This window comes from Brachyhypopomus gauderio, chromosome 2, assembly GCF_052324685.1.
Source record: "Brachyhypopomus gauderio isolate BG-103 chromosome 2, BGAUD_0.2, whole genome shotgun sequence".
Taxonomy (NCBI): domain Eukaryota; kingdom Metazoa; phylum Chordata; class Actinopteri; order Gymnotiformes; family Hypopomidae; genus Brachyhypopomus; species Brachyhypopomus gauderio.
In genome coordinates this window covers 43,792,530-43,817,631 of record NC_135212.1, presented here as the reverse complement: position 1 = coordinate 43,817,631, position 25,102 = coordinate 43,792,530, and the positions used below count along the sequence as shown (strand labels likewise).

Genomic DNA, 25,102 nt, shown 5'->3' with positions numbered 1-25,102 from the left:
GTTGTCCTTAGTTGGATCAGTTTTTTAAAAATCAGCATTACATTTAAAACACCTCAAAACATCTCGTCAGTGGAGGCACTGCTATTATTTCTTGAATAATCCTGCATTAAAGTGCAAAACACCACTTGGTCATTCATGCAAGCAAGTTTATAAATGTTTTTTCATAAACTTCACGTGTAAACATGCTCATATGTAAGTCATGGCCCCAGACAGGACGAAGAATCAGCTAAGAACACATGATTATTACTAGCTGCCTTAAACATCAGCTTACCATTGCCTCATTGGCCAAACCTCAGCTAGTATCACGGGGGGCCCTACGGATATCCCGTCAGACAGAAGGCCCGCAGGGACTGAGCAGACCCCGAGTGGCACTGACGTTGCGGGCAGTATCGGGGTGTGTCTGTACGATACCATGAGTCACTAAGAACGCTTCACTACCCTCATGTGCTTAACGAGTCTAAGCACACGCAGGGTGGAGGAGACACCCCACAATCTGCATTCCTACAGGAGACGGGAGAGAGTTCTGCAGTAAGACCATGGAACAGGCTGTCTAGAAGTCAGTGTGCACAGGCCCACACACGCACATTAACATACAAGATAAAATGCCTCATAACATAATCTAAAACACTTGTGGGAGTCATTATGCAATCCGAACGGCTGCCCACAGTAAGTCATACCTTAAGGACACAGACACAGATATGCAAGTTGCCTGTATAAGCTAATGCTGAATAGAACTTTAATTTGTTTGGTTTTATATTTTTGAAGTCCAACAATCTGTATACGTGTTCTGTGGATGTGCCCAAGACTACCAAAAATGTATTACAGCTACAGCACACGTGTTCAAAACTTCAAAACAGCTAGTGGTTGATCTGTTTTAAGACATAACAGACATAACATGTAACCTTCAAAAGCACAGCAAAATCTCTCTCTCTCACACACACACACACACACACACACACACACACACACACACCACAACACACACACACACACACACACACACCCATCCCACCCTTCAGAGCTTGTAGCCACATGAACTACAGAAACCCGTCAGTCAAGCAAGCATGTGAATTGGCCAGCAGCAGCCTGAGTTTGCCTGTGCGTGTGCCTGCGTGTGCCGTCTCCGTACGGGGCTCGCCACGCACCTGGACGGCCCCGGGTCCCTCCCCGTCTACGCCCTTCTGCGGAACACAGACACGTCCCATACATGCAGAGTGGCGCGGGTGGAGGGGTGGAGTTCAGGCAGTGGAGACATCCCACAATTCTATGGGTGAACTCAACAGGCAAGACCAGTCTAGTCCAGTGGGAGGGGTAGAGGAGAGAGAGAGAGAGAGAGAGAGAGAGAGAGAGAGAAAATATACCACAGATGAAGGTTAAACATGGACTGCTGCAGGGTGTCCATGGCAACGGTGGAAACAGTTCCTAGCCAGCAGAGATGCTATAAAGAGGCAGGGCTAGAGCCTCACAAAATGGAGGGCTTTTCCATCTCCTAAGGCACCTGCAGTCAAGAACATCTCTGCTTATGCAACCGGTTAAAGATTACATCACTCTCCCCCTACACACACGGACTACACATCCCAGCAGCTCTAAACATTATTCCTCTGCCAGGAAGGGGGTAAGCGAAAGGTGAAGGTGCGCACGGACATCGCGGTCTGCCCCTCGCCCGTGCGGGCGGACGCCTGTTGCCGTGAGAGGCCGGCAGCTCATCGCCATGGACGACGCGGGGGAGTGGCCAGAGCGGGACGGGCCGAGCCAAATCCTCCGCCGTGCGCGCCATCTCGGGCCAACGCGCCCATCTCGGGCCAACGCGCACCCTCCTGCAGCGATGCCTGAAGAGGCGGCGGGCGGACTGGGGGCAGCACATCTGTGCGGCTGCTGAAAATGGAAATGAGTGTGTGGGTGGGAGGGAGCCAGCCAGGCCCACCATCTGGTAAACACAAACAAAGCAGATAAGCTTATCTTGCGGGTACAAGAAGGGAGTCACTGAGCCATGATCGGCGGAAATCCCTGCATCCCGCCATATTAGCACTTCCACACACACACACGTGAGCACACTTATCCCACCAGTCTCCGTATCCTGTTGGTAATGAGAAGGAGTCTCTAGAGTCACTTAGAAGTCACTATTAGAACATCGTTTGCCAGGTGTAGCTGCATGCAAAATACAGTGAGCAGCAGAGTGATCTGATCAGACGTACAGTTCTGGAGTCAGGCTAGGTCAATCATCTCAACCTACTGACCCAGTAAGATATCATTACCTTCCTGAGAGAGAGAGGGGGGGGAGGGAGAGAGAGAGAGAGAGAGAGATGATGATGAAAGAATGATGGAAAAAGAGTAGGAGGGGAAAGATCAAAGAGGTCATTCTCCTTGACAGATGTATTGTGTGTTGGTGCTAATTAGAGCTGTAGAGAAGAGGAGAATGGGTCTCCTCCCAGTCCAGCCTCCACAGAGGAGGAGCAGAGTGAAGACGAGGACACACACGACTTCACGCTGGGGAAGGAGCAGGATGTGGTGTGACACAAATCAGGACGGAACCCGACACCCGCACAGAGAGCCAATGAGGTCCCGGCATCTGGCCCGAAAGCCAGCCAGCCAGACGCTCTTGTCCTAAGGAATGACCTGCAAGAAGTTTCCTTCTGACCAAACCAGGCAGACTTCCGCCCGCCTCGGTGAGGTGGAGGTGGAGTTGTGTGGAAGGCCATGCCACATGACTGCGGAAGAAAATGAGACTTCAGGCCCTGCTGGGTTTTCAAGCCAAAGTGTCTCTGCATTATCCTTCCTGCTGCCCCAGAGAGAGACAGAGAGAGAGAGAGAGAGAGGAGGAGAGAGAGAGAGAGAGAGAGAGAGAAGATAGAGAGAGAGAGAGAGAGGAGAGAGAGGGCAGGATCATAATAGTAGTAATTATGAAGAAAAAGGCATCTGTGTAATAAAGCACTACAGGATGAAATGGAGAATGGTTTTTATTTCAAAGAGCTCTTGTAAGCTGCAGAGGCCCTGTGTGTTCTGCAGTGCCTGGAAAACACGGTCATGAGGAGGCTTATACGTATGAAGACCTGTGCACCCCACAGCAATCAGAGAAGCACAGTCGCCACCATGTGTAAATCAGAGTGAGGAATGATTTGTATACAGTGTGTGTGTGTGTGGTGTGTGTGTGTGTGTGTGGTGTGTGGCCAGTTCACGTTTGCCAAAAAAAGGAAAATCAAGGGCAAGTTAGATGAGGGGAGTGTGTTGGCCCTGACTTTCCCAGCATGCCACACTGCTCTCAGAAATAGAGCAAGAAATCAGGGCTCCTGGGACTTCAGTGCAGGGCTAATAAAAGAGCTCCACTGCTCCCGTTCCAAAGGGCCAGGTGTGTGTGTGTGTGTGTGTGGTGTGTGTGTGTGTGTGTGTGTGTGTGTGTGTGTGTGTGTGTGTGTTAGAGCTGGGCGATTAATCGATATTATCTATTAATTCGAATTTACAGTTAAGGACGATGTGTTTTTAAGAAAATCGATTTTCTGAGATTTAATTTTCACCACCGACGCTGCACTGTGGGCTCCCGTAGTTCAGTGAGTTTAGCACCTCCCACCCATCCACCCTCAAAACACACACACACAAACATGACGGCGGAACTTGTGTCCAAGAAAAGAGCAACTAGCTCCGTGATCTGGAGTTGGTTCGGTTTGCCGGCGTCAGATGTAGACCAAACAAGTCCTCGCTGTAAGGTGTTTGAAACCGATAGAGGGAGAGAGCGACAGAGTGCTATTCAGTTGCGCTGTCAATAAAGTTTCCCTCCGCGGGATATTTTGGATTAAGCAGTTTCTGCCTCGGTCACGAACCCGCTTCAATGGATTATACTTTCGCGAGTGACCGTAGCGCGCGGCTCCGGGCACCTCGCGAGTGTGTAAAATGGAGACAAATTAAGTATTATATCGCGATCCATTATTAGTGTTGACTTGTAACTCCTGCGGTAGCCCCACTCAAAAGTAGACCAAAAAACCGCACCCCGCGACCCCCCATAATTTTTACCCGCGGCTGGATTTTCCAAACAAGCCCAATTTTGGCGTGAAAAAGCGAACCTGGCAACTATTGTAGTATAAAGTATAAACTGTGGTAGTATAAAGAAACAGTGGAAGGAACATTTACCTGACGAATTTTAATGTTACATTGTGTTTCAGGTTTGAAAAGTGCTGAATTTAGGCTAAAGTGAGGGGAGCCCTGTTCTTAATCAGAATGTAGACAGCGTGACTGTCAGTAACAACATGCAAGAATTGTTCAATTGTATTTGTTTTCCATTTTATTAAAGGGCACCAAATTATTTATATCTATTTATTTTTTTGAGGGTGTGTTTTATTTATTTATTTTAAGTTTGAGGTTGCATTGTGTCAATGCTTAAAGTATGTTGGAGAAAACCTTCTAAAAGTTACTGAATGTTCTCACTTGTTTACAATTTGTTTCTGCTTGCACTTTAACCTCAAAGGGGAAATTAAGTGAAAAATAAATTAAAACTTTTTTTTACCATTCCTTTATCATCTGTAGTTTTTGAGTAGAGGAAAATATAAATCTATTAAAATCGAAAAATCGGATTAAAAAAAAAATTAATCGAAGATTTTTTGGAGGGCCATATCGCCCAGCTCTAGTGTGTGTGTGTGTGTGTGTGGTGTTTAACTGGAGGAAGGATAGACATACTGACAGACAGGCCAAGACAAGACCCGGTAGTGGAGGCAGACGGCAGGAAGATCAGTCTCTGCTCTCTGATACGGAGGTTCAGGCAGAAGCTACCTTCTCCCCCCTGACCAACCTCCACCAGCAGCCCCCAACCGTCCCTCCTCTCTGACCTCCGTCACCCTGCACCCTGGACCCCACTCTGGGCCTCTATGCACCTCCAGAAGACAATCGCTCCTCCTGGACTCCTGTTTTCAATCTTTAGTTGGACTGCAGCTTCAGAAGAACTCCAGGGCATGCATGCTGGATTACGAGGGGCGTTCAAGCCTGCTAGGAAGAACACACAGTCAGTCTGCCTCCATGATCAGCACGCACTCAAGTCTGTCCGCTCAAGTCTCCCATACGTCAGCGGATTCTAATCATTTTGCAAAGAGCATATTAACAAAAAACAAATATTAAAAAAGGTCCTTATTTACCGTTCCGCCGAGTCCCGAATGTTGCAATTAAGGGACAGTCGTTTCCATTAGGACTGAGCAACGTTTGGGAGCTGGGGCGGAACATCGCTGATCAAATCTTAATCAAAACAGGAAATTGTCTGTTTCTCTCGCCGCTCAACGGTGAAGTTTAACAAGTTTGGGACAGGGAGCAGTACGGCTTCCCCACGGCCCATAAGAGCCACGGGCGACAACAGCCACGGACTAAACGGTGCGACAAATGTGCCTTTAACGAGCGAAACAGCAACGGCTTTGTTCTCATGGTAACTGCGAGCGAGTTCCTCTTCAGAGGCCTGATGAGAGCGTAAGAGTCACTGGATTTCGCCGCAGCTGAACCACGACGAACAGACACACGACGAACAAAAGGATTGCACAGCAACATTAACCTAACTGCGGTTTAGAACAATATCTTAGGGCACAGCGGTGTCCGTGCAAACAACGGAGTCCATGCATACACAAGCCCCTCAGTGTCAAAGACAGCATGACCGGGGGGTTGGGGGGGGTGTCTAAGCGTAATGCCCTGTAATGCTCTATGACCTGTTAGACCTGAAGACTGGGAGCAGAGTGAGAGTAGTGAGCTGTGATATTCTGTCTTGCAGTGATGTGATTGTGATCACCAGCCACATCTCTGGATGTGGCAAAGCAGGAGGCTGAACTGGAAGATGATGTAAGAGGTGAAATGAGATAGACGCATGCGAAGAGAGAGAGAGAGAGAGAGAGAGAGAGAGAGAGAGAGAGGAGAGAGAGAGGAGGAGAGAGAGAGAGAGAGAGAGAGAGAGAGAGAGAGAGAGAGAGAGAGAGAGAGAAGAGAGAGAGAGAGAGAGAGAGAGCGCACTTTCAGGCTTTTGAGTGGGAGGGACAGTGACAGGGGGATCATTATCCTAAACAGAAGAGTGTGCGGGGGTGTGTGTGGGAGTCAGGGAGGAACAGAGTGAGAGATAACACGGCGCACACCCCTACATGCACACATGTGCACACCCACAGGCAAACACACACAAACACACCCCACACCCCTGTGCTTTTCACAATCCAAGGACATCATTCCTGAACGCACAATGTTTGCAACAGCGCAAGTGTCTGCCCATGACGGAGTGCACTTGCATGTGTGCGTGTGGACGGGTGTGTGTATTTCACACCAGCGCAAGTGAGAAAACTGGGGGGTCAGAAAAAATACATCAAGCAAAAGACTCAGAGGGAGTGGAGGAGAGAGAGAGAGAGAGAGGAGAGAGAGGAGAGAGGAGAGGAGAGAGAGGAGAGAGATGAGAGCAGCATCATTCATGTGTAGGTGGAAACCCATTTCAGGCCAGGCTCCACGCGAACCCCCTGTGATCTCACCGAGTGCACAGCACAGAGGGGCTGGCAGGCTGCAAACCACCCGCCAACCACCAGTATCCCGCAACCACCAGTGTCCTGCATCCCAGCATACCGAAGCAGAGTCGTGGGAGAGCCACGCGGACAGCCCAGGCCTGCAGCACTGGCCCCGGTGCACAGCCTAAAGACCCAGACCCAAACACCCCCCCCCCCCATTACCCCCCCACCCCAGCATGTAAACAAGGACAAGCAGTGCTAAAGACATCCGTGTGCAGCCAGGGTGCCGATGGTGAACAGCGGTTGCTGGATGGGCGTGGACCACGCCAGTTTCACGCTACTACCACTTGGGCTGCCATTATCCCGACACCCACGCCAGCTCTCGCTGTACATCACATAGTTCCCCCCCCCACACACATCGTTTCATGTTTCCTTTAGAAGTGCTTCTAGCTCACAACGACGATCCACGCAGGCGCGGAGTGGCGGGGTCATCACACTCCAGCGCCGCGGGCATTTTCGGGGGAGAACAATGGCGCTGTCGGTGACACGGATGAAGAGGCACAGAGACAAACAAATGAGGTTCCCTGGGCCGCCGGCACCAGTGCTCAGCTGGACCTCTGAGAGCGAGCTGAAAGACACACGACAGCAAAAAGGTAATTACACGGCGATGCCTCCCAGAGCTGCGGCTCGACCAGAGACGGCCGCACAGACGTGCACACACGCACATGCTAATCCACACAGGAACATTACTGCACACACACACACACACACACACACACACACACACACGGCTAATATGGATATGAAATGTGTAATGTGATCAGTACATTGTGTTGCAGGCTCTGTAAACTCCCTTTGTGAACTCAGACATAATGAAAAGTTGATGAAAAAAGGTTGTGTGTGTGAGTGTGAGAGAGAGAGAGAGGGAGGGAGAGAGAGAGAGAGAGAGAGAGAGAGAGAGAGAGAGAGATGGAATCACTTATATTCAAGTGATAATGGGCTTTTCAGAGTCGAAATGAAAATGGAAATTGAGTCTGTAGATTACCTTATGAAGGGCATGTTAACTTCAACATCAAGGGGAATGTTTGGCAGTCTGAGGTAGTCCTTACATACACAGAATAATGGGGATGCTGCTCGAAATCTTTAGCAAGAAGCCCAAGATGCCCCAACAGGTCATTTCAGACTGGGCTCCATTCACCAACCCCCAGCAACAGCAGAGAGGCCTAATCACCGCTCCAAACATCCAGAGTGAGTGATGGATCTGGCCACGCATATCAAACTAATGATCTTCGGGGAGCAGCTATAAGAAAACCAACATTCTTGGCAACACACACACACACACACACACACACACTCAGAACAACAAGAAGTTGTGCTGAACCAAAACCGATATCCCACAAGCCACTGCACCACACTTCCTCCTTCGCAAACCGGATGAAGTGTGTGAGCACGGGGAGAATTCAGGCCACCAGGGTCCGACTCTTTCTGCTCCTCTCACTCCTAACAAATGCGTATAGATCGTCCTCGTGACACAGGAAATTATTCATCCCATGCACAAGCAATCTCTGAAAATTCATCTGAGCTAACAAGCAGCCTGGAGTCAAGGGCAAATGAAAAAGGGAAAAATCAATTCTCGACAGCGTGGCCACTTCTCAGCACGCGTGGTGTGTGTGGAGTGTGTGGCGTGGCGAAGTGCGTGACGCCTGCCGTCCCGGCCAGGCGGGGGTCCGAGGAGAGAGGGGGCCACTCACCTAGGTCCTTCGATCCTTGGCTCTCACTGGCCAGCTCCCCCATCCTCACCAGAGCGTCGAAGTAGCCCTTGGCCGCGAACGTCACAGCTGCGGAGGCAAACGGAGTTGAGTCAGAGTTTGTAAAGGGTCTCCGGATAACGGAGGAACACCAGGCGACTTCATCATCTCGTCTCCTAGTGGTCCGGGGGGGGGGAAAGGGACGCTGAGGAACACACACCGTGTTCCCTGCCCGCGCTGCTGGGGCTGGGTTTGGGCTGCTGGTTCTGGAGGAAGCGCTGCAGGTAAGCAGAGGTGTGGAGAGGCCCAGAGCACAACAGGAAGGACTTTCGCTTTCAAAAGAAGCCCATTTAGTGGCTGCACAGCCAGCTTCCCGTGGACACCAGCCTGGCCTGGACGCCGTTCAGCTGTTGTTTTGAATCCCAAACCGCCCACATGCGCTTGCATGCACACGCATGCGCACGAACACACACACACACACACACACAATTATCTCCGATGCCTCATTAACGAGCAAAATGTCAACTGGAGAGAGGACTGTCGGTATATCATTACAAAAAATCTCCTTTGACTCAGGGTCTGTGTGTGTGTGTGTGTGTGTGTGTGTGTGTGTGTGTGTGTGTGTGTGTGTGTGCGCGCATGACTCTGCTGAAAAAAAGATAGAGTGAGAGAGAAAGATAAAAAAAGGAGAAAAAGAAATAAAACCAGGCCCATCTTCTGCTGTAGCCTCCAGTCACACTGGTGCTGAACTAGAACATCGTGGGATCAGTTGACTGTCCAGACCTCCCTGTGATTGGACACAGTCAGGTAGGTGGAGGCACCCAATCACATTCAACACGGGCCACATGGACGCCATGACCCTGGAGCCCCGCCACAGCCGCCCCAATGTAGATGGTGGCTCAACGGTCAGACCAGCTGTTCTTCTCCCAGGGATGAAGCACGGCAAGCTGCTGATCTAGCACCACTGGGCCCGCCCCCAATAAGGCCGACCACTCAGAAATCTGGGGGAGGGGTTATGCAAATGCAGCCACTCTTCCATGCCCCTCCGCAAGAGCAACAACAACCAGAGAGGGTCACGTCTGTGCCGGCAGGCTGGAACCACGACCCGTGCCTGCCCACTCACAGGACCGTCTCTCTCCCCTCGGCACGATCGACTGGACCCGGCATGCCGGAGCCGGATGGATCAGACGCTCCTCCCCCAGCTTCAGGCTCCGGGATGAAATCGACAGGAGGCAGATGGGTGGGAATTGGGCGGTGTGAACCGCAGGGTTAGTGGGTAGGGGGGTAGTAAAGGCTAAAAGGAGATTAGCTCCACCCCCCCAAAGCTCAGGGGTTCCCTAGTGTCCTGTGTTACCCTGTGGTATAGAGGCCGACCCCTCCTCTCTCACGCTGTAATCCAACATGGCCTTCTCCCTCTGGTGCTGGGGGTTCGGTACCTCCCAACCCAGGGGCACGGCCACGCAGGCAAGCGCGTGCACACATCCTCGTGCGAAGAACACGATACGCCAATCTGTGCCTGGTGTCTAATGCTTCAGTGGCCTGTTCACCTCGCACACTTCTGATTAGCACGTGGAGGTTTAGGGCTTAGAAGAGTTCCCACTTATCTAACGCAACACTGGGAGTCAACTGCTTTACATTTAAGGTGGCACATCAAACTGTGAATACGGATACAGTCTGGTGTTCTGCCACATTCAGTGTGCTTTTCAGATTCGCCACTCTATGGTTCTTCTATTCCAGCTCTTGAAACATCAGAGTGACCTAATCAATTAGAACAAGCAACTTGACTTCAGTAAATTAAGACAGACGAAAGTGTCTGGAGATCCTCCAGAACCTGAAAACCTCCATTTCAGTTATTCGTGTATAGCCACAGCGCTCTATTCTTAACATCACAGTGGAAATAAGTGATTCTTTATTGTTTACAAATGTTTAAAACTGCATAAAACTGCATTTTAGAGTCAGTCAATATCATAGCACTTGGGTCTTTACTACAAGTTCATTCCTCATAAGAAGAGTAACTGAGTCAGAGATTAGAAAGAGAAACTGAACAAAATCAGAGATTAGGAAGAGTAACTGAGCAGAGTTTAGGAAGAGTAACCGATCAGAGTCAGAGATTAGGAGGAGTAACTGAGCAGAGTAAGAGATTAGGAGGAGTAACTGAGCAGAGTCAGAGATTAGGAGGATTTACTAATCAGAGTCAGAGATTAGGAGGAGTAACTGAGCAGAGAGATTAGGAGGAGTAACTGAGCAGAGAGATTAGGAGGAGTAACTGAGCAGAGAGATTAGGAGGAGTAACTGAGCAGAGAGATTAGGAGGAGTAACTGAGCAGAGAGATTAGGAGGAGTAACTGAGCAGAGAGATTAGGAGGAGTAACTGAGCAGAGAGATTAGGAGGAGTAACTGAGCAGAGAGATTAGGAGGAGTAACTGAGCAGAAATGTGGACATCGGCAGGCGATAGTGTGGATCTGAGCAGCTGGGCTCAGGCACGCCCACCTCATGGCCGTCCCTGCATCTGGCCGGCTACAGATCACCTGCGTTGGGACAGGCGTCAGCGGGGCTACAGATCACCTGCGTTGGGACAGGTGTCAGCGGGGCTACAGATCACCTGCGTTGGGACAGGCGTCAGCGGGGCTACAGATGACCTGCGTTGGGACAGGCGTCAGCGGGACACCCCCACCTCTCGGTAGCTGGCACACTGCCAAGGCCTGGGCGAGGGCCGATAAGGCAGAGAGTGCCAAGGTGATGAATTAAATGGCGGCGTCTGTGAAGGACAGAGCGCTGGCCTCCTGGTCTCAATCAGGGACGACGCAGGATGAAGATGGTGCCATACTTACTAGAGAGGGCCTTCTCGTAGTTCTTCCCCATGGCAACAAAGTTCCGCAGACAGGGGTTGAACTGCTCCATGATGGTCTGAAAAACAGGGGGAAGGTTTGGTTGTCACCAACAGAAAGAAATGCTCTGCTGGTCAGAATATGCATGGAGGCATATATGGGTTCACGCACACAGACACTCCCACCACAGTGGTACACCTCGTATGGTCCACTGTGGACCTTGGCAACACATGGTTCAGCCCCACTGTGCACTGCTGCTGTATGTCATACTGGATCGTGTTTGACGGTCTTCCAGTCACTGACTCTGGGCACTGAGGGGAGTCTGCAGCAGGCAACTTTGAACTCTCTTTCCAAGCTGAGTCAGGTTGGATTTGAGAAATAATAAGAGGGGGCGAAGAGTTCAGGCATCATGGGAAAAAAGCCACATATAGTACACATGTTTGGATACGGCAGGTGTCTTATTTCACTAGACACCGGGAGCTTATGTTCAAGTCCGTATAGGATGTGTGCGTTTGGGATTGGGGGATGGGAAAAGCACACCGGGGAATGAGAAACGTCCCCGGCTCCACTCGGAAAGCGACCAAAATAAACACGCTCAACCTGCCTGCCTTCCCGTAATCCTACATGGGACGTTGAGAGGAGGAGGCACCTGCCATAGCACTCCGGGCTGTGTCCCCTTCCCCTCCAGGGCTTCGTCCAATTACAGCAGCCGCAGCACGGCAGGGCCGCGGGGTTAAGCAGCTTCCAGAGTTGTCAGCTCTGTTCACCGCCACATTCCCCTCTCGCTGGCTGTCCTGAACCCCGTCCCCCTCTCCCCGCATCACCCTGACGACTGGAGCAGGCCTTCCAAACCCCCCCACCCACCCCAAGGTGTGCCAAAGGCCCTGGCCGGCCGGCCCACTAGTCCACGGATCTGCGTCCCACCTCCATGAGAGCTGTAGTGGAAATCATGCTCTCAGTATGGCGAAAGATGGCGGACCTGCATCCACAGTGCACCAGAACACCGAGCAGAGGGGAGGTGAACACCAGCTGTATCATCAGTACATGTCAACGGGCTGAGAGAGACCAGGTCAAACCCCATCTCTGAAGCTGTCGAGCGCAAGACAGATTCGGGCCAAGCCGAGTTGGGTGATTTAGGTCGGGTATTAATAGACTCCAGACTACGCAGAGCTGCTGCATATCATGATGACTGTTTCAATGGCAGTTTCATTGAGAGAGATGTCAACAATACAGTCAACACGATCACGGCCAGATGCTGGGAGATGAAGGAGTCGAGGCCTCTTAGTTTGGGTGAGGAAGTCTGGGAAGTGTGGGGGGGGGGGGGGGGGGGGGCTCCTTCTGCCGGCCTAGGTCACCTTGCTGCGAGCGTTCAAGTTCTTGAGCGGCTAGGGAAACTGGGTCTGGCCCTGACGGGGCTGATCGAGTGAGGCGCACGCCAGCCCAGAGTGGCTCAGCAACTCAGCAGGCGCAGGAACAAACCACAGCACATGGAAGGGGTGCCCACAGGACTGAACCACCGCCCCTGGAAGGGGTGTCCACGGGAGCGAACCACAGCATGTGGAAGGGGTGTGCGCTGAAGAATGCAGAGAAAAGCGGAATCCCTCTCGGGCGGTGAGGGCTCTAGAACGACCTTAGTGGCTGCGCCAAACTCAGTAATACCACAACATGCATGAACACATCGAAAATCAATTCTCAGGAGCTACACGAGAACCCAGCTGCCAGTTTTAATAAGGAGATGCTACCGGATCTTTTTTTTGTTGGCGCCCACCCTGTTCATGGTTTCCCGTCATGCGCAGGGTTGTTTTGTCACATCTGATCATGAGCGACACGAGTGGAATCTAAAAGTAAACAATTACGGGACGTGTTAAGAGGCAGCATCATGGGCAGTGCACACTAATGGACCTTGAAAACTGCATGAGATTAACAATTCGACAAACTGCATTGGGGAATACATCAACTTTGAATTGTTCAACTACTTTGTTTGGGTGTTTTTGGGGGGGTAGTAAATCATATTTGTATACACCGTTAATCCTCTACATAATATGATTATTGTGCAGGACCTTCAAGTTATCAAAGGAGGCTTTCGTTTAAAACTACTGATGGATCTAAAATTAAGACTGGTGAACGGTGAGATGTTTCATTAGTGTTCTGGATGTATCAATATGAATTTGATCAAAGGAACAAAGCTTAAAAAAAAAGACCAAACAAAAAATGATAATTCGAATCCTACATGGCTTTAAAAAAATGGAGCTTTTCCGCGATCCATTACAACCATCAGCTGAGCTATCTGCTGAACAAAAGGGTGTGGGGGTGGTGTGCGGAGAGGAGGGGGGTGAGGGTGGGTGTACGCGCCAGTCATAACACAGGCACACGGCTTGCTGTCCCTCGATGCATCTGCTAGACGGAGGACCTCTCCACATCTCCAGGGGGTTCCAGCGGCATGAAAGTCTTTTCATCCGTTCACCTGCCCCACCCCTCACTAACGTTCACACCCCCCCCCCCCCCACCCCCCACAAGCCCCATGCAAAGCACCAATGTTTTAACAAGCTTTGTAGGAGCGAGAGAGAGAGTGAGCGAGATGGTGGGAGCTTTATATAACGCAGAGTCGTCTCCACGCTCCCAATGACACGTTCACGTAAGCAGAGGCGAGGTGCACCAGCTCCAACAGCGAGGAGCAGGTGAGCTCCACTCAGCAGCGTGTGCGTTTGCACACTTCCGTTCCAGCACTCCAGCACAAAGAGCGTCATTAGCTCGTCTGGAAAAGCCATAATATCATAACATTACACCGTGAGCTGATGAATCAAAATGTGCTACAAGGTGGGGAGGGGGGGGGGGGGGGGTCATGTTTGGGGGGGGGTTAGAGTTTCCATATATTGTCAGTTACTAAATTTATCATACATCCCTGTCCTCTTGTGCTACATCGGCCAGCCTAATTGCAAGAGCTAATTGGAATCCAAGACCGGCAGGCACTTCGACCGAGTCGGGCTATTCCTGACTCGCTGCAAGGGGGGGTATACGCACCACTTCCACTTCAGTGACACGGCAAGAGAGCTGCAAAAACTAAGCCAACAGGCAGACAGGGAGGAGGCAGGATCCTCGTTAAAGCACACAAACACTGGCCCATGTTAGCGGCTTGAGCAGGCATTCTTTTTTTTCCCCCCCTTTTTAACAAAGCACACGGTAAGTATAGAACGGGTGCGGCTTCTGTGACGTCACCTGCGAAGGCCCAGCGTGGAAAATCTGCGAGGTGGCCAAAAACGAAAACGCTTAACGAAGCAACGGCATAAACATTCCCCACGCCGTTCTGCCGAAGCCAGAAGGAGCAACTAAAGCAAATGTTCATAGACCTGTAGTTCATAGACCTGTAGTTCATAGACCTGTAGTTCAGCAAGAGGCATGGAATTTGAGCAGGAGTTTTAGATTATTAGGCGACTCCACAGATAATTAACCACAACGTAAACCTTCTATTCTCCGATTTGCTCTGTGTAATCCAGAACCTGGTACCTAATTGATAAACTACTTCAACACTACATGCTTTTGAGGCTCAGATATATTAGTAAACCTAATGTGACTGAGCCTGATATTATCTTTTCAAAGATAAGACAGCCCATTCAACTTTTAGTAGCTTAACCATCCAATTTCCACTATTCACAAGCTCGACATGGCAGTCATGGCCTGGCTGGTCGGGCAGTCATGGCCTGATGGTTAGGGAACTGGTGTTGTGACCAGGGGATCGTGGGTTAGATTCCCAGACTTGAGGCCATGACTGAGGTGCCCCTGAGCAAGGCACTTAACCCTCAATAGCTCACTTGTATAAAAATGAGATAAAATGTAAGTCGCTCTGGATAAGGGCATCTGCCAAATGCCGTAAATGTAAAAAACATGCTCAAATGTGGTTTTTCTGTTATTCAAGCATGATTATTCAAATCATAAAAATTTGATTGCAAGGATCCACTTTACATTAAAAAAATGGAAACTGTATTTCAACAGTGAGAAGTAGTGCAGGAGCGGTTTCCCCAGTATTAATGCTGTTGAGGTTTACTAGACTGTAGAGAGCAGGAGATCATCTGGTTTGGTATAGGACAATAAATGGTGAACCCATCCTTTAAGATCTTAACTGAAACAGTCAGATATATTGCTATGACTGATGGAATCGCTTGGATTTCTTTTCTTAATCAATCATTGAGTAAATAAAACGGTTTGCAGTGCAGTGGATGTAGGAGCATCTGGACCGGCGGGTCAGGAAGAGGGAAAGTGGCATTCAAAGGCCACGGGAGAACAATACCACTTCAGCAGTCAGAGAAATCCTGGTGAGAAAGTAGGCTTTTCATGGGGGGGGGGGGTAACAGGACATCCTATATAAATGTCTCAGCCTCACATCGCCAGGCAAAGCAACATCTCTCCTCACTGGGCTTTCTGCCAAAGCACTTTAGATCTCACGCTTATTTTTTGTGTCAGGATTTTATCCCATTCACCCCCGTTAAAATGCCTTCACCATGGCTGCTGCCTCTTCACCGTCTCCTCTGGTTGCTTCCCATCAACAGAGCGAAGATCTTATCCGCCGCCTCTGGTGCCCACCTGTGATGCGAATTCCTCCATGACTTAAAAGGCTGATCCGGGGGCAGCGATGCGTTAATGGAAGGGGGTGGCGATGGGGCCACGGGAGCACGTGAAGCCACAGCAGATGGAACGCATGCTGCGTGCAATCAAGAGGAATGTGTGCTGAGCATAGCAACTGTATAAGGCCATGCCTTCTGTTCCTCCCCTCATCCCCATGTCTTCATCACATCTACAGAAGTTCAATACGCATCCCCAAAATGGTCTCATTTTCAGTTTTGATCACAAGATCGGTCTCGCTAACCAGGAATGTTGAGGGAACAACTTTTGCCACACGCATGACCGCACGGATGCACACACAGGAATGCCGGTCCTCGTGTCAGACGGTTCAAAATGCCGCAGCTCATCTTTTAACTGGGAGAAGGAAATGCGATTTGATATTAGATTCTTTCACCGGCTTCACTGGAGAAATTTAGGATTGATTTAATTTTTATTGTTGGTTTTAAAGCCCTGAAGGGGATGTCAACATCATCCCTTGCAGAGTTTCTGCAGGTTCATATTCCACCGAAAACTTCGCAGTCCGCCAATGCTTTTAGAGATCTCCAGGTTAAACTTCAGGAGCAGAGGTGAACAAGCCTTCAGATACTTTAAATGAATGCTGAAGACACACCTCTTTATTTTGGCATAAGAGTTGGCATAGCAATTGAAACTATTATACTCTTGTTGTATGTTTTAAGATTGAACTTTTATTGCTATGATTTATTGCTATGACAGTTTTATCTTGTGATAATTTTAATATTAAGCCATAGCTGACCAAAATGCCGTGTTAAATGTGCTGTATATAAATAGATTAAATATCAGAGACACGCCTGAGGAGACCGTTGAGTGTGTTCTTCCAGTACTGTGCACACCAGTTTATTTAGATGCTTACAGCACATTTGCTTGCCTGCACCATTGTATTTCCTCATATAAACAAAGCTTCAAAATTCAACAGATGAATTTTGTTGCAGCATTCTAAGCCGCCATGCACCCTTCCTATATTCTGTGGAGGTCCCTCATAAACCACACCCACTGGATGCAGGGATACCCAGAATGCATTGAATACCCAGAACACACTGCATTGGAATCACCTCAGGCGTTGTTGTATTTGATGCACTGCCACGGCCTTAGCTTATGCTCACCAGCCAGGAACTCACAGTCTTATGTCAGCTTCAGGGCAGAGCTGTAATGCTCTCAACCTGGAGGATGAGCTGCAGTGATCAGCAAGCTTCAGCCATCCCGAAATCCCGAGCAGACACAACCTCCCAGGAACTTTGGAGGCATGTTCGGAAGCTTCTGTAGCAGAGGTCAGACCGTAAGGAAGCAGTCACGGAGTAACAGCTGGGTGCAGAGTCTGAACGTTTTAGCAAAACAACAGAGGAAATCAAACTTTACAAGGGATCATTTGTCTGCAGTTGCAACACTGTAAATCAACCATTCACTGTCGAGAATCCAAGGCCAGACATGCTTAAAAATATTAGCTCAACATCAACATCTCATCTATACTTTGTGTCAGCGCAGTGCATTATGTTGTCAGCCTTCGAATACATGTTCCCTTGTACACAGGATGCCCAGAAGCTGATCTGAACTGTATTATTTTTCTACAGAAGCTGCAAAACCCCTTTAACTCAAACGTCATCAAATATATTATTGCTTAAATGCATTTACAATGTCACTATCTGCATCAAGAGAAAAATGAAATCCACTCCATTCCATGGAAATCTAGTGGAAATATCGATTTTGGTGGTGTCAACAGAGTATTGGATCATGCCATCTTTAAACCAAATCGGGGGTAAAGCATGATGGGCCTACAGTAGCACTTATTGATTATGACAAACAGCAGCAGTGATCAATACTGCAGTGGTGTTAGACTAGATGAAGTTTGGTCAAGTTTGAATTCAGATATAGGATTGAACTCTGACGCTCCCCAACACATGTAACGTCCTGGGTTTTCGCGCCATGTCCTTGGGTATGAAAGAGATTGTTAGTCAGAGCTCTCCAGCCCTGTAACCTCCTGACCCCATGCGCAACACTCCAATCTCTGGCAACTCGGCAACGGTGTCCATGGAAACTGCAGTGTGTCTACTTCTTTGCTGTTTTTTTTTTCCTTGACTTGAATCACTTCTTTTAAGAACTTAATTAGGAGAGATTCTGAATGCCTCTCTCTGACTCAGCACTGGGTCATATGTCTTTAACAAAGAAATTCCTCTGTATGAATTCTTCAACATGGATAGCAAATGTGCAAAAGCATTGTGAGCATTGTGCAAAAGATATATCTGAGCACATCTAATCATGTTTCCCAAACAAAGCTCTGCTTGCATGATACCCAGCATTACGAAGATAAGTATGATTGCCTGCAGCACTCATTGGCAGACCTTACAAACCCGACCGTTCTATTGATCATTCCAGGCAATCTAAAATCCAGAAGCTGTTCAGAGGATTTTTTTAAATGTTTGATCTTCAGTAACAGATCTACAAGGTCCAGTGAGAGAAGGCTGAAGTGTGACGGGTGTGCACTCCCACCCTGCTGTACAGCTCTCTCGGGCAGCCAGTCTCCTGAGCAGCTCTTTGGAGTGAGCTCACACTCCTCCACGTGCTGGAGAGACAGAGTCATCCTCATCATCACCATTTAACCCTTCAGGAGGTCGATTGGGTGATCTAACGAGATGTCGAGCAGCAAATGACAAAGGGAAAGACCTCCACAGAGAAAGCTACGGTGGTCTCATGCATTACGTGATCCCTCTGTGTGACCCTGGAGAAAGCGGACCCTTATCTCTGCCAGACGCATGAGAAATTTGTATGGTGAAGGCTGTCTGCCTGATTAAATGATGGAACATGGATGTGGAGACATATGGCATCATCTGGGTTACTGTGGTTGTCACAAACTGACCTTTGCTTTCCTCAACAGAAGCTATCCACCCACCGCAACACAAACCCTCAAACGTGTCGTGCCGTCTTCCTCCAGTCACGTACGCACAGCCCGAGATCAGAATGAACTTTTCTCAGATGGAGCCCATCCAGGACCCGTGGGTGTCGGTGAAACTGTGTGCCACCGGCCCCTGCAGCTTAGAAGCAATCCCACAGCGAGCCGTTAAGTAAACTGCCCCACCTCACCTGACAGACGAACCACAAAAGTGCCGTGAGGACGTTGTCGTTCAGCACCCGAGTTCCCTGCTCCTCTGCTTCAGCTCTTCTCCGGGTAATTACAGACCCACAGCCCCACGTAGCAATTAGAGCCCATTTCCACAAGGATGTGGAAGCTCTCTCCCACCCCCCGCCCCCTACCATTTGTTCTCACCCACCCCCTCCCGCTCCGTTCCCCCCCCCCCATCACACATTTGCTCTCCCTAGCAAAGGCCACCGCCGTCATCCCATTCTCTCTTCTTGCTCTGCAACACAAGCCACAGAGAAGATAAGACAATCCGGGCCTTCAAAAAAGGCCTCTACTCGTAGCACTGCGACACACTTCTGCTACGGCAATGCCGCGTCAAGCGGTCTGGATGTCATCACCACGCGAGCCTGCCGCTCGACCGCTTCGACATCAACACGTTTATTAATCAGGCGGTACGTTTTGTTGCCAGCGTTCAAAAGCTCCGATTTCACGAGTGCTTAGTGAGGTTCACTTAAGAGCCCGTCTTGTTTCTGAGGCGCTTTTAAAGAGGGAGCGCTGACAATAAGACACAGCAGCAGCTCGGAGCCATCCGCCTCCAGACTTGGCGAGAGTGTGGGTGTATGGAGTCGATCTGTGCCTCTTCTTATAAAACCCATTTCGTGACACACACCGTTCCAAATGACGGTCAGGAGGCAGCTGAAAAATGTTGCCTTCAAAGGCCCCGGGCTTTCTAATTGTGCCACAAAAGTTATACGTCTGTTGATGGTAGAATTCACTTTAAACTGATAAACAAACTGCAGGAATGAAGGAGCCATGGGTTTAAGATGGTAAACACAGTGCAAGTCAGCATGGGTCTGAGGTCAGAAGAGGGTAATTATAGCAGACAAGGAACATAAGCAGGGAAGCTCAAAGCCCTTTCCCAAAAAGCCCTTTTGAGACAGCTGAATGAAGCCATACTTTCTGCCTTTCTACTGTACATTCCAGTTTCCCAAGCACTCATCAATTCCTCCAAAAGGCCTTCACTACCCCCCCCTCCCCCTCATGACACAGTAATGACAGAAACACTTAATGGCATGTTGTTGCTAAGAAACCACCTAGATTTCCCCATATGCACACTGAAATGCAGTCTTCTCTTTTTTTAATCATATCACCCACCTAGTTGTAATAACTAATAAAACTCGTTTCCGAACGAGAGAAATGTAATATTTCCCAGATTATGAAGACTGTTACCATGGGGAAGTTTTAACCAGGAAAAAAAACATGTTTGTTCTGCAGATCTTTTCCCTGTCACCATTTCTCAATAACATGACAGGTTTGGTGTGCACAGAGCCAGGGTCACACCCACTACTTTCCACTGTGGGATACAGACCAGAAAGGCAGCCATCTAAGCTGGCAAACCTCCCTAAGGTTGACTGTTTGGGAGAGGCACCCGGGACACTCCCCTTTCGAGTACTGTTTCGGCAGAGGACTCCCGACAAGTCACACCCTGTCCCACACTGAGCAACAGGTCCTGTTTACCCATCAACCCCCTTTAACAGCTACCTATGCACACAAGACTTGTACCCACTAGTGTTTAGCTGGTTTGGGGTGATTTACACATGAGGAGTTTGATGAGGACCAGGTGGCTTGAGCCCAGAGCCACCCAAGTGAATCCACGGTCCAAAATGTTCCTCCCCATCTCTTCCAGATTAATCCAGGGTCCAACATGCCCCTCCCCTATCTACCAGGTGAATCCAGGGTCCAACATGCCCCTCCCCCTATCTACCAGGTGAATCCAGGGTCCAACATGCCCCTCCCCCTATCTACCAGGTGAATCCAGGGTCTGACATGCCCCTCCCCCTATCTACCAGGTGAATCCAGGGTCTGACATGCCCCTCCCCCTATCTACCAGGTGAATCCAGGGTCTGACATGCCCCTCCCCTATCTACCAGGTGAATCCAGGGTCTGACATGCCCCTCCCCCTATCTACCAGGTGAATCCAGGGTCTGACATGCCCCTCCCCTATCTACCAGGTGAATCCAGGGTCTGACATGCCCCTCCCCTATCTACCAGGTGAATCCAGGGTCTGACATGCCCCTCCCCCTATCTACCAGGTGAATCCAGGGTCTGACATGCCCCTCCCCTATCTACCAGGTGAATCCAGGGTCTGACATGCCCCTCCCCCTATCTACCAGGTGAATCCAGGGTCTGACATGCCCCCCTCCCTCTCGACCAGGTGCTCAGTTGGTGGAGTCCTGAAAAAGCCTTAACGTGTCAGGAAGCTGCCCCAGTCACACGTATCTAACCCCAGGATGGGCGTCAGGAAAAGAGGCGGCTGTGACTCACTGAGGGCCTCTTACTGCTCCACCGGTTCCTCCACTAAGAACTGCTGTAACAGTTAGGGAGTGTGCTTATTGTGTGTGTGTGTGTGTGTGTGTGTGTGTGTGTGTGTGTGCGCACAATGAAGCTTAAATCAAATGTGTACCCACACCCTGTGTTTAAACACACAGTCACACACACACGCACACACCTGCAATCAGGCATGACTCATGACACTGCAACTGATACCCTCTCCTGTGATTATCCTGCAGCTGTTGGCCCATATCAGAATCTCCACTATGCAACACAACATCAGCTTTCAAAATCCTGCCTGCCCTCCCGCCTGTCCTCTCAAACTTGATGCACCGACAGTCATTCCCTAAAAAGTAGGGATATGCATTTGAGACAGGTCAAATTGGGAGGACACGGTCTCCTTTAGGTAGCTGCTTCACACAGTGTCTAAATGAGTCTGGAAGTCCAGTGGGCTTTCCGATTCCATCTGTGGGTCACGCCCTCAGTGACCATGCTGAGAAACCATGGCTCTAACCTGTGCTCAACGCAATAAGCAACTGCGCCATGTCAGCACCTGCAACTTCCACGCCGTGACTAATAACCAAAGCACGCAAATGGAAATAATCAATTGATTCAGTATAACCGAGGTGAATACAGCGTGGATCGGTGAGCCATGGCGCAGTTTCACGTGCTCTGTAACGCAAACGGAAACACCCTGATACAGGACATATCCGCCTGGCCTTGATCACTCAGAATAGTTTCTTTGTCCTCCTTTTAGGTGTTGGACTTCAGATGGCCTATTTAACAGGCTTCTCACTGGAAAGACATTTAATCCAAACGGGGGGTGAAGCTTGTGTCCCCCTCCTTTCCGGGCTGTATGGTACCGTTCCAGGTGTCAGAACGGACTTTTCCTAGGAATCCCTTGAGGGCAGAGATGACTGAACCTGTTGCAACACAGCTGCCCCCCTCCCCACCCCATTGATAAACGCACTGATGGAATGCCCTACCTGTCTGACCAAGACACCCGGGGTGTGCGCATAGGGGACATTTATGGTCATTTACATGCGTGCGTGCGTGCGTGCGGGTATGTGCGTGCGAGAGAGAGATCTGTAGAAAAAACAGCAAACATCGGTTCATTTTGAGTCGGAGATGGCGTTTAAAAGCCTGCTGTCAAACGCCAAGTTTGAGTACTGATACAGATAGGTGATTTATTCCTGCTCTGTCAACAGGCGCGTCGACCCAAGTCTGCACTATGCGCTACTACGCACCGCGCTAAACATCAAATCCGCGACTAAAGTGGATCGCCAGTAGTCCAGTTTAAGTAGGCTGGGAATTCTCCACAGATCACGATCATCGCGTAGCCTACTTAGTCTGAAGTAGGCATTTACTTAGCAAGACCTGTAACCCAAAACTTGTCAACTACTTTACCTTATATACATTTTCCGTAACGCGGTGAACCTCGTCGGTACGAGACATTGTGAATTCTTCAGTCCAAACCATAAACACCCTCTTCTTGATCAAAAGATGGTTATCCGAACACAGAGTACTTTCGGTCTCCTGCACGCAGCTGTGAGCGTAATGAGGCTCAGCTCCGTATCTCGCCTATAGGAACTCGTTCTGCTCGCTCAGCTCGGCGCTATTGAAGGAGAGACAAGGCGTCCACCGTGCGGCAGTAATTGAAACAGTACGCTCAGTTTGCTGTAGCCCCGCCCACATCCAGTGGCACCGCCCATAGGGAGTGGCTTTACGTACCTGTACGTATTCTTCCTCTTATAAGCGTGACGCGCAACACTGACCGACAGACACACAATATATAATAGAGTACTCTCTCTCTCTCTGTATATATATATATATATATATATATATATATATATATATATACACACACACACACACACACACACACACACAAGCTAGAAGATTGTGGGTGGGAGAACAATGCAAGTTACCCACATATTAGTGCAAGCCTTAAGTAAGCTTCTGGTTACTGAAGTGAATGTTGTTCATTATCCGAAACAATAAAGCTTTGTTTGTCTGAAAATAAACTTGTTGCTATGGGAAGTCTGCAATCTGATCACCTGATCAAAACTAGAACCAACGCCTGACCCAAATCTGATTCTTTATTTCACCATTGTTACAGCAGAGAATCACACCACACCAGTGTATTTATACAGCATGGGAAAGATATTTTCAAGTTGCAATCAGAAGAACGTCCTTTAAAAATACAGTACAGTTAAAATACAGTTAAATTAAGCACAAAATAGCTATTAGCACCACTTACCCAACCTGTGAAAAAGAGGAAAAAACAGAAACCTAATCTAAACAGGAGAAATCAGTTTCTAAACATTCACAGACATTAACACTTCACCTGCAAAATGCTGCTATAATAAGTGTTTGTTATAGTCATGGTCTCTGTGGTAATACACCATCAGTAAGGTTTACAGAGGGCCATCTGGTGGTCACGATATAATAGCAAGGTAATGAGAAAACCAAGCTGTTTATTCATTAACACTGATATGGACTTCACATTTAAACACAAAAAGGTCAAAGATAGCAAGAGTGTTTCTTTAAGATAATTTGATCAGACTTTAAATGGCAGTCTTATGGGTCATGAGGTGGAAAATACCACTAACCGCTACCATAATCTGCCTAGTTTCAAGAACAGTATTTATTGACCTGGCAGCAAACAAGTGTTTAGTGTCACTGAAGATTTGTGTTTTCCACTTATCTTCTAAATCCAGTCACAAGGACATTAGCAGTGTATGTCAGCCATAATCACATTACTTTGGTATTAACCAAATCATTGCTTAATGTGATTCAAATGAAGAATTTAATTTGCCAATTACATTCAAAACCTTTTCATTGCCATTAAGTGGTAGTGTCAAGGAACAATTCAAGGCCAATAAATGACATTTTTGTTGTATTACTGAAGCATAAAACATTTGACATCATAATGCATGTGGAGTTAGAGGTATATGAAGGTTTTGTGAACAGAAGAGGGCATTTGTGCTGTGTATGTATAATTCATGCTTCCAAGTGTAGACATGTTGTTGATTATATGTATGATAAAACCATTATCAGGAGACAATAGGGTATAACTATGCTGCCAGCATCTCTGGGCACTCCTTGATTTTTGCTGGTTTTCTCTCTGTGAGAAAAAAATGAAGAAAACAGACACATAAGAACAGGAGTGGGTCTGTCCTAAACGGGCAGTTCTGGGTACTCTCAGCTATGTTTTGATTTGTCCTTAACCGAGTGGCACCTTGATCGGCCTGCGGTGCTCCAGGTAGAGGCTCAGTGGACACCTGAGGAAGCAGAACACCTTCAGCCTGTGGACGAGAATACGAGCAACATCAGACACGGCATCACACTGCCGCCGCTAGACACACGACCCCAGGTACACACACACACACACACACACCTGAATGATGGCCTCCAACTCGGCCAGTACTTCCTCCTCGTCCTCCTGGCTCAGAGAGCCTGCCAGCAACTCATCGATTTGCTGCAGGGGCACATTTATCAAAGGTCACAAGGTCAGTCATGTCAGCAGGAGTAAGGGCATTCACACAGTGTGCAGTGATGGCTGGGAAATGGAGTTTGAAAGGAGCCCAATCTGTCATAGTATATGGCCACTGTTAGAACTGCATTCTCAGTGAAGGGCCGGGGGGGGGGGAGCAGAGCTGCTTGGGCCGTTAGAAACAAACCTTCTGATATTCTAAAGCCTCCTGGGTTTCCTCCATTACTCTCCCCACGTCCACAATGGACAGAGCCTGAGGGGAAATTAATTAAGAACAGTTCAAGTAAAATACAGTAACATGATTTCATTGGCTGTAACATTCTTCAATTGTACATTCTCCTCATATTAAAAATATGTATAAAATAATTTTTTAAAGTTGTTTTGCTATTGAAGGTTATCGACTGCTACAATACACCCCCCCTCCACACACACACACACCCGAAATACATTTTGACGTCTTCACCTCATGCATTTTCTTCAGGCAGTCATTGCCAACCTTCAGACCCTCCAGGACCTTTAGCTCAATCTGTGCATACTCGAGGTGTTGG

At 48.8% G+C, this 25,102-nt stretch overlaps 2 protein-coding genes across 2 annotated transcripts in view; both read right to left on the bottom strand.

Annotated features, from left to right (window-relative positions):
* baiap2a (BAR/IMD domain containing adaptor protein 2a) overlaps positions 1 to 22,713 on the bottom strand; it is a 35,523-nt gene extending 12,810 nt beyond the window's left edge. Inside the window, 3 exon segments of the mRNA XM_076996782.1 lie at positions 8,195 to 8,281; positions 11,023 to 11,098; positions 22,466 to 22,713. Coding sequence (XP_076852897.1) covers positions 8,195 to 8,281; positions 11,023 to 11,098; positions 22,466 to 22,537 — 235 coding nt within the window. The 5' untranslated portion in view covers positions 22,538 to 22,713.
* Positions 22,714 to 23,139: 426 nt separating this feature from the next.
* The window catches only part of chmp6a (charged multivesicular body protein 6a), a 3,289-nt gene continuing 1,326 nt past the window's right edge, over positions 23,140 to 25,102 (bottom strand). The window contains exons 4-8 of the mRNA XM_076996781.1: positions 25,018 to 25,102; positions 24,742 to 24,807; positions 24,459 to 24,539; positions 24,300 to 24,366; positions 23,140 to 24,185 (exon numbers count right to left, since the gene is read on the bottom strand). The exon at positions 25,018 to 25,102 is cut by the window's right edge and continues 2 nt beyond it. Coding sequence (XP_076852896.1) covers positions 24,136 to 24,185; positions 24,300 to 24,366; positions 24,459 to 24,539; positions 24,742 to 24,807; positions 25,018 to 25,102 — 349 coding nt within the window. The 3' untranslated portion in view covers positions 23,140 to 24,135. The remainder of the gene's footprint in view (positions 24,186 to 24,299; positions 24,367 to 24,458; positions 24,540 to 24,741; positions 24,808 to 25,017) is intronic.